This window comes from Ammodytes marinus (assembly GCF_949987685.1).
Source record: "Ammodytes marinus genome assembly, chromosome: 2".
NCBI lineage: Eukaryota > Metazoa > Chordata > Actinopteri > Uranoscopiformes > Ammodytidae > Ammodytes > Ammodytes marinus.
In genome coordinates, this window is record NC_137231.1 from 3967918 (window position 1) to 3984724 (window position 16807).

General features: G+C 42.1%; 1 protein-coding gene across 1 annotated transcript in view; it reads left to right on the top strand.

The window, feature by feature from the left end:
* unc5db (unc-5 netrin receptor Db) overlaps positions 1–16807 on the top strand; it is a gene marked incomplete at its 3' end in the record, with an annotated part of 222909 nt that overhangs the window by 137183 nt on the left and 68919 nt on the right. The window contains exons 5-6 of the mRNA XM_080046117.1: positions 12053–12233; positions 14081–14248. Coding sequence (XP_079902243.1) covers positions 12053–12233; positions 14081–14248 — 349 coding nt within the window. The remainder of the gene's footprint in view (positions 1–12052; positions 12234–14080; positions 14249–16807) is intronic.

Here is a 16807-nt window from a genome sequence, read left to right on the forward strand (position 1 = left end):
GGTCTTGCATTTTTTTATTTCCCTTTTGTAGGGTAAAATACATACTTGGAGAGGGGTTGCTATATGACAAATAAGCACCGTTTTGACTTTTTTATTAAGATTATACACATTGTGTATGTCACAGAGCTATTGTTACAGTATTTCTTACACTGTGAGTTTATAAATGTGAGTTTTCTTTAATTAATGTTCTTTAAAGTATCTTAAAATACGCTCCGGTGGCGTAGTGGATAGAGCGTGTACCATATTGGCTCTGGCCTTCGCTGCGGTGGTTGTGGGTTCAAATCCGACCCGTGGACCTTTCCTGCATGTCATCTCCCCTCTCTCTCTCTGTGTGTCTCCCCATTTCAACTCTGTACTATCTAATAAAGCTTGAAAATGCCAAAAAATTATCTTTAAAAAAAAAATGAAATGTAACTTGGATATCCATGGGAGGTACCCTTGGATTGCACAGCATGCAAATTAAACAAAAAAACTATAATGAATCAATAAAGTAAAGACGAAAGGCACGCGGTTGAGTGTTGTGAGTTGACACTGTGTTGAGAAACATCTGGCTTATAATTGGGTCAGGCCACAAAGTGATTGTCTCATTTAAAGTTGGGGATGATTTAAGGGAGAGCGGGACGTGGCTATGTTGTTCTCCTACTGGATTCCCAGTTTGATGGTTCAGCAGCTGCTGCTCTGTGTTGGCAAAGACATGAAAGTGATGAAAGGGAATCTCATCATTGTGTCTGTTGGTTGCGACGGCCAGCACATCCAGGTCTCTGAATGTGCATTGCATCATTGCATTTTGTTAGCCTCATAGCATAATTGCCTAAATCATATTTACTCTACTCTACTATTACTCTAAATCTGCTCTATTCTACTTTAATTGCCTAAGTCTCATTTTAAGGGTTATAGAGTAGGGTAAAGTAGATGTAGAGTAGAGTATTCTACATCTACTCTGGACCAAAGCAAGTGAACTAGCGGCCTTTCCCAGTGTGAATATACCCTAAGTCGCTCCAATGCACTTATAGGTTTCTCTGTAGAAAGAGGGAAGTCGTGCCATGAAAAAGCCACAGGCAGTTTCTCACAAGTATGTTTACCTTTTTTTTTTAGTGTTGAAGGTGCACCGGTCTCAAACCAAGTGTTGCCTGCAGCCATCTCACAGCTTGACACAGCTGTTTTCTGTTTGTGCTATTAGAGGTTTGCCAGGGGGCGCTCCGGTGGCGTAGTGGATATAGCGCGTACCATATTGCCTCTGGCCTTCTTTGCAGTGGTCGCAGGTTCAAATCCCGTGGACCTTTACTGCAGGTCATCCCCCCTCTCTCTCTGTCTACCCATTTCAACTCTGTACTATCTAATACAAATAAAATAAATTGAAAATGCAGAAAAATAATCTTTAAAACAAATAAAAAATAAGGTTTGCTAGTGGAAAAGTTTCAAATGTAAAAGAAAAGCAAAAAAAAAATTAGGTTTGCGCCACCAGTAAGTTAACACATCTCCCATACAGATGCAAGTGATCACTGAACAGTGAAATAAGGCTGAGATGTGAGAGTAGAGCATTGCAATGGAAATGTGTGGAAAAGCCTTTAATATACAGTTTTAACATTGTTTACCTGCTAAAGAGCAGTCCGTTGCGAATTGCCATTCTGATTGCTTTTCAGGCGTTCAAATCACGCCAGTTGGCAACTCAGACAAACAACTCCCAGTGAGACGGAGAACAGATGTTTCGCACAGCATGATCGGTGCGCAAGACTAACTCGCGGGGCAAACATAGCATTTAAAATGTCTCAGTGGAAGTGCTTATCATTCTCAAAATACAGGCTGTCTTCCTCCATATGTAGTTTAATCAGCATGTACATTGGACTTGTAATTGATGTGTGAAGGGAACATAATTCAAGTGGTGGGGGTCAACCTAGGGCCTCCGCGCTGTATAAATGATTCAACGTGAGTTCACCATGAGGATAAATATAGTTGAATTTATCCTATCTACTCCCTTTGTCAACACAAATGAGCCCAGCCTACGAGCGATGGGAGTGAATAATGTAGAGAGGAAGAGAGAGAGCGCATGTCAAGTATCTTCAGCCCTAGTCGATATCAGCGCCCCATCCTCCATTAAATATTGAGGTAGCGTACTCTGTGAGTGCGCTGGTGTGAAGTCTCAGAGTGCACCTGCAAACGCGGTGCGGGCGGGGGAGTTGAAATTACCCAATTCAAACCAAATGAGCCATTCTCTACATCTAATTACTTGTCCCATTATACTGTAAGTTTGACATGTTTTTTTCCTGGTGTTTACTTACACTTGAGGTTAGGCTGTGTGGACTGAAAATGAGATTGGCAGCACTTGCTTTTCTTTAGTTTGACCCTATAGACTTGGATGAGATTGGAACATACAGCTCCGGAAAAAATGAAGAGACCACTCCAAATGTTCAGTGTCTCTCGTTTTACTATTTATAGGCATATGTTTGAGAAGAATGAAAATTTTTGTTTTATAATATGAACTACTGACAACATCTCTACCAAATTCCAATAAATGTCTGAAAAATCCAGACTTTTCTATTGATTTTTTCCAAAAATGTATACACCATGCTTGTCTAAATTGAACAGCGAAATCGCATGAGCATCAGATGGAAGGAGTCAGCACATTAATGTGAAAGCATCCTTCTAGTGTTGAACTGTGCACATACACAAATCTGCACAGTAAAGGTCACATGTCTTATTCAAATAACAATACAAAACACACATCTTAGAGGGGCGATTAGAGGAAATTACATAAGTTAATCGTTCAATTATTAAAATGGCTATTTGCAGACCATCAAACCAGTTCATCAACTTTAACTGAAGTATACAATATTGCAAAAATAGCTTCTTAGAATATTCACTGGAAATGCTGTCCTAAATTAGCCTGGCATTCCCAGACCTGCCACTAGGCGCTGGCAAATAAAATTTGCTGCGCGTGTTGGTCTGGACACGCTCCGTTGAAGCTTTATCAAGAAAACCAGAAATCTGGCTATGGTTTCAATTGGTTCTATCTAATATGGGCGCGCCAGAGCCCTTATGGTACTCTGGGGAGGACGTAACCGGATGACGACAGTGACGTGCATGTGACGTCGAAGCCGTGATGGTAAACATCAAAGATGGCTGCGGATATGTTGTGTGAGTTTGAGACTGCTTTGGCCTCGACCCTTAACGATTTGGAAGACGGCACTCAAATCTTTCATTAGCAAGTAAGTGGAATGTTCTGTTTTGCCGACCGACAACGGCAAACGTTTAATTTAACAGTTTAACAGCTGTTCGCTAAACGAAAGGGGCTTACGTCATCTTGTGCATCGCTCTGATTGGTTGTAGTGCTATCCAACTGCGTGCAGTGGCATTTGAAATGCACGAGTAGGAGCCGCCCCTTGAGTTGGAAATTACTATTGATCGTGGCCAGACCCTCTATCGTTCAAGATATCAGGGTCTGGATTTCCAGGCTAGTCCTAAATGCCATTGGTATCTATATATAAATGGAAGGTAAGAAAACTACAGCTAATTCCATTATGTGCCTGTAACATGCATAGAGTAGCTGTTTCCTGCATGAACATCAGACATAAAATGCTCTTCTTTATGTATGTTTGGTAACACTTTACAATAAGGTACACAAAATTGTAGGTAGTTACTGAGTAACGGATGAAAAATGAATAAGTACTACATAGGTATACAGTTAGTACCATATACTAGTAACTACTACTATTAGTATTCTTTTTCAAATCTCTTTTTTCCTTCTTTTCTGGTTGAAGCCCCCAGACTTAATTGTGTCTAACCCACTCTTGAAACCAAACCTAAAGGCCGTATCTCACTGGGCTGCGACTGTTAGCGACAAGTTGGAGACTGCATTCGCGAGGGAGTCTCGAAACTGTCTTGAAACGTTTGCGGGGGTCTCAATTTCCTCGCATGAATCGCACAGCCTCGCAGTCCTGTCGCTTGAATTTTGAACATGTTCAAAAAATGTGTGCGACAAATGTTCTCACAAAATAGTCTCAGAGTGGTCGCAGGTGTGTCGCACGTGTCCCAAACTATGGAAGTAAATGAGTGTCATCAGATTTTGAAAATAAAAAGCCATTGAATTTTAAGCACTGAATATTTATGCATTGAAATAATGTATCTGATTTTTTTTTCCGCATTGAAATAATGTATCTGAATTTTTTGCCTCTGAATTTAACTCATAACATTTTAAACAACTCATTTTCACTTTTATTTTACAATGTTCTCAAATTCAAAATCAAATATTCAACGTTAAAAAATTCAACGTGCCAAATTCAACTGCAAAATCCCATGTATGAAATTCAGAGTAAAACTTTGGGGACCCAAGAAAGAGCAATCGATCATAGATGCTCGATCACGTTCAAACAAAGAGAGCCAGTGGGAATATTAGCTTGTTGCCTTGGATACCCCTGACTGATGCAGGAAGGCAAATCAGGTTTTAGCCATGTCAAACGGCAACGCAAGTAACGATGGTGGTTGGGTGAGTACAAACATGTTTCTATATAGGGAAGAATATAATGGCTAGCATATCTAGCGATCTAGCATCTATGATCGATTGCTCTTCCTTGGTTGCCCAAAGTTTTACTCTGAATTTCATACATGGGATTTTGCAGTTGAATTTGGCACGTTGAATTTTTTAACGTTGAATATTTGATTTTGAATTTTAAAACATTGTAAAATAAAGGTGAAAATTAGTTGTTTAAAATTTAATGAGGCAAAAAATTCAGATACATTATTTCAATGCGGCAAAAAATTCAGATACATTATTTCAATGCTGCAAAAAATTCAGATACGTTATTTCAATGCATATATATTCAGTGCTTAAAATTCAATGGCTTTTTATTTTCAAAATCCGATGACACTCATTTACTTCCATACCAAACCCTTCTCAATTTAGACACAACTTTTCACGGGTTTAGCGACATATGAAACTAAATTGCGACTGATTTGAGACACACATGAGACTGACATTTTTTTTTGGCCAGGACATTCGCAAACGTGTCGTAAGTACCAACTCAATGAGACTGCAAGTGAAAATGGGCGCTAATTCGCATATTTTCTCGCAATTTTGTGTCTCCAACTTGTCGCAAACAGTCGCACTCGCAGCGTAGTGAGATAGGGGCTTAAAGCTCTGCTTTGGAACATGGCACTCACCCTGTGTTCCAAATCGCATACTCTCTTTTTTGTATTACTACATACTATATCTGACCATAAAAATAATCTAGCATGCAGTAGGCATACAATTGTAACATACTTTTACCTTTTTTATTTTGTCATAACATTGCACCTTCATCTTGCCCCTTGCTCTTATATCCGTCACATACCTGGTTGTTTTCATATAATCTGTAGATGCGACTGCACATCTGGTGAGCACTGGATTGTGGGTCGGATTCGCCCAAATAGCGCGCTTATTTCAGACGTCTGGGTATTTTTATGCATATTAAATCTGACCACAAGAATCGGGACATCCTAAATCTTTTTTCTACCATACTTAATAGCAGAAAGTGTGGGGATTGGAACGCAGCATCAACCTCTCAGTATTCTTGCAGTTTGAATGTCATATCAGCAACTTGCAAAGTAGCCACTAGATTTCAGCCCCTTAAAGAAATACTTCACCCATACGGAACAGGCGTTCTATCATTATAAAATCACTATTATAATATAATATAATGAATGAGGTTTTTCTTCCATCTGTCTTCCCTCAGTCTTCCCTTGGCCCACCTGTCCTGTTAATCCTAGCCCTTACTGTGATGTCACAGTAAGGAAAATGTAGGGTTAGACAGTGAGACCATAAAACACTCTTTCTTCCTTTTCTCAGGCTAGGATGAACCAATTTTTTTTTTTTTGCACATTTATACTAAATAGGATCTCAGAACTCAATACACCTTCATATTCCCACCGGTGAAGTAGGCCTTTAACATTAATCAACCACTCGGCAGTTCTATGTTATGTGAATTGTTGCACTGATAAGCAAAATGAGGCATTGTATTTAAAGATGTTCTTAAGGTAGAGCTAATAGTAAAGTTGTGTATCTGAACGGTTACTGGTCTCTGAATACAATTCAATAGAGCAATCAATCATGAACCCCACCCACTCCTCCATAACATACCTATTCCCCTCTCTTTGTGAGAGCCCCTTGCCAACTGAGGATCTTGCATTATTTGCAATACTCAGCAACAAATACACACAGGCTATAACAGCACAAGACGCTTCCATGACAGTTGAGGTCACTGTGAAATCCTCCATCAAGTAAAAAATTGGAACTCATGGGGATGACATCTCAGCATTGACTGACAGACTGGTGCTAGGAGGGCTGTATGTTGTTTTTCAAGTCAAGGGTCTTCACATCACTTCTGCACCAGCCACAACAATGGGAGTAAAAAAGCGAGAGCATGTAGCAGAATGGCAGTTTGGGAGGCAGGACAGACAGACAGCTGTAATAACAGAACTGCAAACACCTCCAACAAGAATAAGGAATACTAGTAAACCTTTATTTATACAGGTAAATCCCAATGAGACCGGAGAGTCTTTTTCAGGGGAGACCTGTTCCCATTCCCACGTTACCATTCACAAACACATCCATACACCGATAGCATGCTAACTATCGACATTCACACAAGGCAAGGTGGGTGAAGTAGCTTGCCCAAGGACACAACAACCATGACACAAGTGGCAGGGCAGGAATCGAACCGCCAATCATTGGCCAACACGCTCTACCACCTGAGCCACAGAAAGTGTTTTAAGCTTGGTCTCAATCATGAAAATACCGACACAGAAATGACACTGATTTTAAAATAGTGTGCGACTTGGTATGGACATGATACCATACAGTAAACTAGTAGCCATATAATGTGGCCTATACCACTATAGCTGAAAGGCAGTTCAATCAATTGCTGTAGTGTCTTTACATAACATATACACCAGCATCTCTTTGCTAACCGAGTCAGCCTTCAACGTTATTTTGCACAAACATCTTCAGACATCCCATTCAAAAGCTAAGCAACAGAAAAAAGTACTTGTGGGTGTTAACTTTTTCATTCAAAGGATTATCTCTGAGTGTAAATTGCAGCACCATACACAACTCTCAAGTGTTTACAAAAAAAAAATCCTTCATGCATCTTATCCAAAGAGTAACAAGACTGTCATTTTCCTGTGGTTAATAGAACGCAGGAGCGAGACACTTTTATTTGTCATTTCGTTTCGGGGTTGCTTCCCGATCCAAAACCAATCCCCTAACCATGCACTCTTGCTTCATAGATATCAGGGGGCTGTGAATGCTAAAGCAGATCTTTTTAACACCACGGAGATCGAGAGTCTATGAGAACCCCCCCCCCTGTATAATGAGTTTCTTTTGAGAGAGAGGGTTTACCTTGAGAGAAAAAAGTGTGAAATGAACAACCCAAGCCAATTTCAACTTCCCTGAATAGAAAGCCTTTTAGTCCAAAATGAATCCCTCCCCTGATCTACGGTGCTGTGGCACAACGGGGGGAATCAACTAAATGCTACACAAGCTGTTCTCTGTTGGGCTTCAACAAAGACATTATGTGATGCTGCTCCAACAACAACTTAGCATTAAACTCTGTGTCCCACCTCCTGCCTTCGTCTGCACTTTGTTTCTGCTTTTCCAATCCCTAGCTGCTCTCACTGTTATTTTCTCGGTCAGGTCAGAAAAAAAAGTCTCACGAAGAGCAGATGATGAGCTTCGTTATTAAGCCAAGCAATTACACCCCCCATCTCCCCCACCCCCAGCCCAGGCCCCAAGCCGGGAGCTCCCCTCTATTTATTTGGTTAAGATAAGAAAGATCGGGGTGGAATAGTAATGCAGTGCCACATAGCACCGGAGGGGAGGGAGAGGGAGAGGGAGAGGGAGAGGGAGATGGAGAGGGAGAGGGAGAGGGAGAGAGAGAGGGAGAGGGAGAGGGAGAGGGAGATGGAGAGGGAGAGGTGGCATTTGTGGAAGCGACGGGGGAGAGAGGCGGATGGTGCGATGCAGGGCCGCTCTGTGTTCTCTCTCTCTGTATCTTTTTCTGATTAACCTCCGGAGCGAGAGAGAGAGCACAGCTGAGCCCTACGACTTTATACCTGCTGCTGCTGTCACAGGCTTGCCGCTCGCATGAACACACACTGAGCCATGCTGAGTTTAAAGTGTTGGCGGGTGTGTGTGTGTGTGTGTGTGTGTGTGTGTGTGTGTGTGTGTGTGTGTGTGTGTGTGTGTGTGTGTGTGTGTGTGTGTGTGTGTGTGTGTGTGTGTGTGTGTGTGTGTGTGTGTGTGTGTGTGTGTGTGTGTGTGTGTGTGTGTGTGTGTGTGTGTGTGTGTGTGTGTGTGTGTTTATCAAATAGAGGTCCACATTTGGCGAAATGCAGAACGATAGTCCACTGTTGGCAAGGTATGTGTGTGCGTGTGTGCGTGCGTGAGTGAGTGCGTGTGTGTGTGTGTGCGCGTGTGCAGACAATGAGCAGGTCTTCCTTCTCTCGTGCCGCTGATTTGTTGCCTGGTAAGAATCATGTGGATTAGCCCTGTGCTCCGTTGTACTGTTTGTGATATGCTTGGCTTAGCGGGGCCCACTGGTGTCCCCTGGTCCCAGATGAGTTGGCCTCACAATGAAGCTTAATCTAAGTCATTGCATTTGATTAGATACCTGGCAAGTCAAAAGTCCTGCCTGCTGCACTAAGGGTGGGCCCGAGAGTCGCCCGAAGGATAGGAGATCATGCTAACTTGTGACATTTGAGCGTGACTCAGCAATGCATGCGTGTGAATTGTCCTCCTTGTAGCACTGAATAGGCAGCATTTGTATAGTGCGTCACCTTGACATCAAATGACCGTTGGACCTAGGAGTGTGTGTGTGGGGGGGGGGAGGGGGGAGGTAAGGCACGCAAGCACAGGGGCAAAGAAAATTAGTCAGCCGGCAAGGTCTTGATCAACGCCCCGCTCGTAAGTCTTGCTGATGGCTGCGGTGTCGCACGTTACATTGCTCTTCTGTCCTCTAATTGCCCTCGACTGCCACATTTCTCAGCATCTAATCTTCGGCAAATGTCTTCCGGATGAGCTCTCTTTGTGTGTTGTGTGTGTGTGTGTGTGTGTGTGTGTGTGTGTGTGTGTTTGTGTGCTGTACTTAAGTAGATGAGAGGGCCTGGCTGCTGTGCAGGGCTGGAGCAGGTGACCTTCAGGGCGGTCCGGGGTATTGAAATCACAGAGAGGGGCCCCCGCCTGGAGAGCCCTCCGTCAGGGCTGACACTGATGACCGCATCCTAATGGAAACAAATGTGCCAATTAGGCAATTCATTTCTCACATCCTCTGCCACACACTTGCCGGGCTAATTTGTATTTGTCCCTTCATTCCCACCCAACAACCCCTCATCTCTCTCTCTCTCTCTCTCTCTCTCTCTCTCTCTCTCTCTCTCTCTTTTTCCCCCTGCGCTCTGTGAATATTTTCATCATGACCCAAGGGCTGTTAGCGGCAGACAGACAGCTAACGTGCAAAGCGTGGCCCCCCGAACGCTGACAAAAAGGGGCCGCACGTTAATTGCCTTTTTCCAAGTTGCGTATTTCCCTGGATGGAATTGAAGTAAATACATAAAGATGTGGGAGGTATGCGGGTTGCCAGCGCTTGTGTCACACACTCGCTTGATGAATGACTGTAATAATGATACATTACACTCTGTCCCTCAGTCCTATGTCTGTGTCTTGTATGTTTTCTCATCTATCAACAATGCTTTGCCTCCGGTAGAAACCTGAGCTTAAAGGCATCGTTTCATTCTAGAGAAAAAAACTGGGATCCTTTGAAGATCAGCTACCAAGTATTCCTTGAGGCAGACAGTGGGTGATTAAAAAAAAGGCTTCTGCCCCTGCAATTGTACTGAACCATCTGAAAAAAAAAAAGAAAATCCACACCCATGCTAACGGTGGTACAAATGAAAATACCCAGAGTGAGAAATGATTACTGTGTTACGATGTTCATCATCATGTTTTATTCGTGTCAATATACACCTGCGATCCATCATCCCTTCCTATGCCGTTACTATGAGTACCCGGTGTGTGCATGCCCACAGGCGCTTCCTATTGGCATCCATCCTGAATCATGTTTGTTATAAATGTAGCCCATGCGCGCTTAAAACCCATCAGCCCGGCCCATACTGCAAAAAAGTTTGAATGTAATTTGCAAACGCAGCGATGCAGCTCCTTTACCAGGGTATAGAGGCAACAAAGCATCACTAAGTTTGTAATTCCTAATTAGTTCCCCTCTATGTTGCTGGTAGTTGGGTATGGTGCATCTTTTGACTGCCTAAATGCTCTAGTGGTGTGGGTGCCTATGGCTGTGTTGGGGAGTCAATCCAAAGTTGAGATCGGGCGACTGTGGCTCAGGTGGTAGAGCGTGTCGGCCAATGATCGAAGGGTTGGCGGTTCGATTCCCGCCCTGCCACTTGTGTCATGGTTGTTGTGTCCTTGGGCATGACACTTCACCCACCTTGCCTCGTGTGAATGTCGATAGTTAGCCTGCTATTGGTGTATGTGTGGTGTATATGTGGTGTATGTGTGTCTGATAGCTTTCTTTTATTTTCGTTGTCATATGGTTTCCCATATAAGCCCATGTGTTTGACATCAGATAACATCAATTTCACACAAAGGAACACACTGAAATCCCCTACAGACATACATCCAGTTCAAATGAGGGCTTGTACACAACACAGTTGTCATCATTGTGGATCCACTTCACAGCAGCGTAATTTGATTGAAGTCAATGGTTTCACCTGTGACCCACAAAGCCCTGACATCAGTCACGTGTCACTGCCTCATGCGCTGCCACTGACGCATGCCAAAAACCATTGTGTGTGTGATCCCCTTGCACTGCACACTTAATGAGATATCTAGCTGCCAACATTTTAGAAGCACCAAAGACACACATATTGACGGGGATGCTTCCATGCACAAAACGTATGAAAGCCTTTTTTGCAAATTTTGATTTGGCAAACGGATGTAAAAAGAAATGTGCTTCAAAATTTGGAGAGAGAGTTTGGAATTGTGTTTGGACAGTCAGCTGCAGACAGAGTCACATTTAATGCAAACTGCCAGAATAGGATTCACTGTCCAACCAGGCACAAATGAAGCACAGTCTTGGGAGAAAATTGTGTGGTATATGTCACAGGGTGAGAGAGCAGCAGCACAATGCACACACACACCCCTCATAACACTCACTACAACCTTCTCATTTCTGCTCTTGCTTTCCCTTTTCTTTCGTTTGTTTTGTATTGCTATTGTTGGTATTTGTTCTCAAGGATTTGATACTTAAAATGTTGTATTAATTTATAGTCAATTATTGTTTCTTTGTCATTTTCTCGCTGTGCTTCATTATGATTATTATTATTATAAATTGCATTATTGTTAACACAACATCCATGCCTAATTCCTCTCTGAACAGTTCACACATCGCGATCATATACTCACGGGAGCGTGCATCGATTGGCCTATGATCTAGGGCTTTCATCTGCAATGTCCAAAATCCTTCCACTTCTTGTAGTCTGAACTAGGCTTAAGCGATTTAGTACTCCAGTTCTCTACATTATGGGGACTCATTGGAGATTGATTTGGGGCGACTGTGTCTCGGTTGGTAGAGCGGGTCGGCCGATGATCAAAGGGTTGGAGGTTCGATCCCCGCCCTGCCACTTGTGTCATGGTTGTTGTGTCCTTGGGCAAGACACTTCACCCACCTTGCCTCGTGTGAATGTCGATAGTTAGCCTGCTATCGGTGTATGAATGTGTGTGTGAATGGTAACGTGTAAATGGGAACAGGTCTCCCTTGCAAAAGAGTCTTCGGACTCAATGGGATATACCTGTATAAATAAAGGTGAAAAAAATTAAAATAAAAGAAAATAATTGACTAAAATACAAAGTTAAAAATCCCAGTATCAGAGTATGCAGTGATGAATGTATTCAGGTTTGACAGAGAATATTTATACTTCATGGTTGAGAAATACAGTTAGAGTTTTGAAGCTGAAAAGGAGCATACTATGTGAGCATTAATAGTGCATCATCTCTGTGTCTCTTGGACAGGTGGAATGGCTGAAAAATGAAGAGCTGTTGAGCTCGCTGACCGACGACAACATTGACACCCGCGCCGACCACAACCTCATCATCAACGAGGCGCGGCTGTCCGACTCGGGGAACTACACCTGCCTGGCCAGCAACACCGTGGCTAAGAGACGCAGTGCCACCGCTACTGTCATAGTCTTTGGTACGTGGTCCTCCCCGCACCGCACTGCAAACATTCTATTGTATAGGATTAAATAAGTTCATACTTCTTCATACTCATTTTCAGGCATATCATATCAATATGTAAATTGTTATGTTTTTTCTTTTTTTGTAGAATAATTTAAACATAATTTTAGTTTATTGTATTTTCATGCTTTTCAATTGATGTATTTTTGATATGTCTGAAATAAATTGAATCAATCAACATTCCAAATCTTACCATGGTACTGTATATTGGCCTAATGTCTAGTCATAATACCTCATGACACTTGGTGGAGTTAGCCGTACTTGAGAATTTATTTTCAAAATCAGTGAATATCTCCCCACGATACGTGTGCGCTGAAAAAAACCAGTTTCAATACACAGTCTATGCTCTGTAAGCAGGCATGTTGCCTTTGTTTAGATACCAGCTCACATGGCCTAGGCTGTGTACTAACACCAGATTCTTTTTCAGCGCACACACAGTACAGACAGGAAGTGGATTGTGAGGAGATATTCACTGATTTTTACAAAAAAAGTGATTTTGTCTTTTGAGCTTTACAGGCTTATTATGAGACATTCCTAATACTAGTACAATTATACTTCAAAATGAGTTTCCCCATCTAATATTCAAAATCTCTTCTTCATCTAGAAAGGCTTAAATATTGCATCTTATTTCAAGAAATCTTATCAAGTGAATGTTCACTTGTTCAATGGGCAGATTTTCTCAAACTTATTACAGATGAAATACACCTTTTATTGCCTGTTTTTTTTTTAACTTATTTTTGAACAGGCATTTTTTTTCCAGCGTGCTATATTACAACGTACTGATACACCGTTTACATGGCACTTTGGATCACTTTGTGTTTGGTTTCCTCCCCCCTCCTTACACAAGTGATTTAGACACTCTCCGTCTTTTGCGTGTTCCCATCGAGGAGCCATGTCTCCTTTTTATTTCCACCCATGTATTATTCAAAGACTCAATTTACTGCCTCTCATTTAGAATCAATGTGTACTTTATGAAAAGGGAAATAAGCTAGTGTGTCTTAATCTCATTTAAAAGGAGTGTTGCTTATTAAGTATTTATTTTTTTGCCGGAGGGGCCCTCGAACATTGCGGGGATTCACCGACACTCGCGTTGCACTGCTGCGACATTTAGCTTTCCACACACAGTAAGTAACTAGACAGAGAGACAAAACGGCTTCGGTCACAGCGCTAAGTGGTCGACTCCAACCTGTCGACCTGTATGAGTCGCCTTTAGAGATGCACAGGCCCGTCTTAATGGCTGTTTCCTTTCTTCCCTTCGCACAGTACCTAGTCTTTATCTTAATCCCAGAGCAAGGGGAACGCTGAACTGGCAATTAGGGGGAAGGCGGGGGAGCTGTATACTGTATATCCACCTCCAATAAATGCGCTCCACTCTATCACAGTTACAAATCCTTCCCAATGTCTGTTTTGATGGTTTTTATCATGTTGTATCACACTTATGGATCTGAGATGATGCTAGATAACTCGCTGCTTGAAGAACGCAGTGCATTTATGTGGTGACGTAGGGACGAGCGAGGGGACTTCTAACTGTAGTAACTGACAAGAAGTAAGCTAAAAAGAACCATTCCGCTTACAGCACCTTGAATGACAACAAATGTATTGGACTTTGGTAGGAATGTTGTCAGTAGTTTATATTATAAAAGCAAAATGTCCATTCTACTCAAACATATGTCTACAGTCAAACCAGAGACACTCAACATTTGTAGTGGTCTCTTCATTTTTTTCCAGAGCTGTATATGTTATTGCGTGCCCTCAGTCAACCGCTTGTTCTAACTCATCTAACTGTGTTGAACTGTGCTGCAGTGAACGGAGGCTGGTCTCTGTGGACAGAGTGGTCGGCCTGTAACGTGCCATGTGGGCGGGGCGTCCAGAAGAGATGGCGGACGTGCACCAACCCGGCACCTCTCAACGGCGGGGTCTTCTGTGAGGGCATGTCCGTACAGAAGATCACCTGCAACGCTCTCTGCCCAAGTCAGTTCTACTCAAATGATCAGTTTCTAGCCCTGCGTTCCGAATCGCATACTTTCTACTATTTAGTATGGTAGAAAAAAGATTTAGTATGTTCCGATTCTTGTGGCCAGATTTAGGATGTTTAGAAAGATGTCTACTACATCTGGCCACGATTTTTTGTGTTGAAAACAGCATCCTATTTGGGCGATTCTAACCCATAATCCAGTGAAAACCTGAAGTGACGTCACATCAACGGAGCCTCCATATGAAAACAAATGGGGATGCAACGGATATAAAAGCAAGAGGCAAGATCAAGGCGCAATGTTATGATGAAATAAATAAGTAAAAGTATGTCCCAATAGTATGCCTACTGCATCCTAACTAGATTATTTTTATCCTCGGATGTAGTATGTAGAATAGAAAAAATAAATAGTATGCGATTCGGAACGCAGGGTACATATAGGAATACAACACTTAAAGGGGGAGTCAGTGATTTTGAAAAACATTTGTTGTCAAAATCACTTCCTGTCAAAATCAGTGAATATCTCCTCACGATCACTATATGTTGGTGCTGTGCTTGCACTGAAAAAACTGTGTGACAATACACAGCCCAGGCTTTGTGAACGGGGGCATGTTGCTAGCTACGGCTACGACAGAAGTTAAGACAGATGTTATGCACTATATCTTTAATATACCAATGCAAGTTAAATATATTAAAGGAAGTAACTTCTATGGACCCCATGAGGTATTTTGAGTAATTACAAGAACATCTACATAAAGTAAGCCTTCTGTGATCACGCATGGATTCTATACCTTCTGCTTTACGTCCAGGTTTTTTCTCAGCAGTAGAATCAACAAATGAAACATTTCTTGGGCGCTTCTTGGGATTTTTTCGGAGCGCCTGCGCCAGTGTCAGAGGGGATAGCAGTTTGTTAATGCTGCCATATGTAGGCTGATAGGCTTAATCGACTTTGTTTCAACTCGTTTGGCGATAGTTTGAATGTGACCGACATTCACTTATATGAAAAAGGTACGCACTATAGCTTTAACATGAATGTTACTTTTTCTCTATGTGTCAATTGCTATTCATATTTGCTGAAGAATGCCTTTGCTGGCATGTCTAAGAGTATGACAGATATGTAAAAACTATCTTGACTAATGCCATTACTTTATGACAAGGTATTAATAAGTTAGATGTCAAGCACATTTTAAATTGTTGTGTTTTCCTGGCATACTGTAGGCTATTGGCAGCTTTTTTCTTTTTCTGTGTTGGCACTTTGCGCTCTTACAGCACCACACACACATTAACATGCTAGACACTTACCCGTTGCTGATATCCAGGGTGACTTAAATGAGCTTAGCATTCTGCCTCATTAGCATCACAGACAACCAGTAACAAGGATTGCCGGGGACGGATCCATAGTGACCTGACAACATCGCTGTACCACTGGGCTGATTGTGTTAGAGAGAGGTAAGGAGGGAGGGAGGGAGGGAAGGAGGGAGGAGAGAGAGAGAGAGTGCTACACGTAACGAAAAATCCAGGGTTCATACAGGGTCTGGAAAGTTTGGAAAATGCTTTATTTTAAAATCTTGTGTTCTTAAGGTTTGAAATGTGCTTGACATCTAAACAAATGACTGGAGAATGCTGGCTTTACAGTGTTTTTATTGAACAAAAACACATTTCTTCAACAGCCTTATTTGGTTTGGTTTGGTGGTTGTCAATATACATTTTATGAATACCCTTCTATATTTTACAGATAGGGCCATGTATGAAATCAGAAGTATGTCATTTCTTCTCCATAAACTGTACATTTTAAAGCATCAGGGTATTTGAAATAGTTGAACTTTTATCTTCAAATTGCTGTGAAAAGCGCTTGAATTTTCCTCTGTACCAACCCTGAAAATAAGAAGAGGGGCTTGATGGTTGCATAGACAGTGACTAGAGGAGGCAGCAACGATAGAGGATATATGACTCAGTGTTCTGTGTGAATCAGGCACAGAAGCTGAGCTGAGGTATATAGCTCTTGAAGAAAGTGAGTTTTTACCTACAAGAGCAAAAACTCTGGGGGACTTAAAGAGGTGAGGTGAGGCAAGGGGTTATCTTGTAGTGGGGAATACATTCAGGCAACTGCTGTAGGTTTACAACAATTTCATGAGAGCCAGGCTGCTATGGAGCCAAATAAAAAAACTGTAATGTTAGTCTCATTTGTCTGGCTAAACACAATAGATAAGAGGCAATGAAGAGTCAAGAGCAGCTCTATGGGTACTGTACTTACTGTATGCACAATAGGGCTTTCCATTAGATGCAAAGGCTGAAGTAGTTTATCAGGTAATGTAAACCATGGAGACCATGTTGTATTTTAGTGAAGCAGTTTTGTATTTTCTCATGCGTTCAGTGTAATGGCTGTATTCCCGGTAATAACATAATAATGTTAGGTCCCTCCCTGATAGCCAGCTTTGCTTGTTACAATCTAAGAATACATTATGAGGACAGGGAAGTGGTTGAAACAAAGAACGAGGAAACCAAGCAAAGTGACTACTGGTAAATGCAGAATGATATTAGGGCGCCCGAGGCCATGC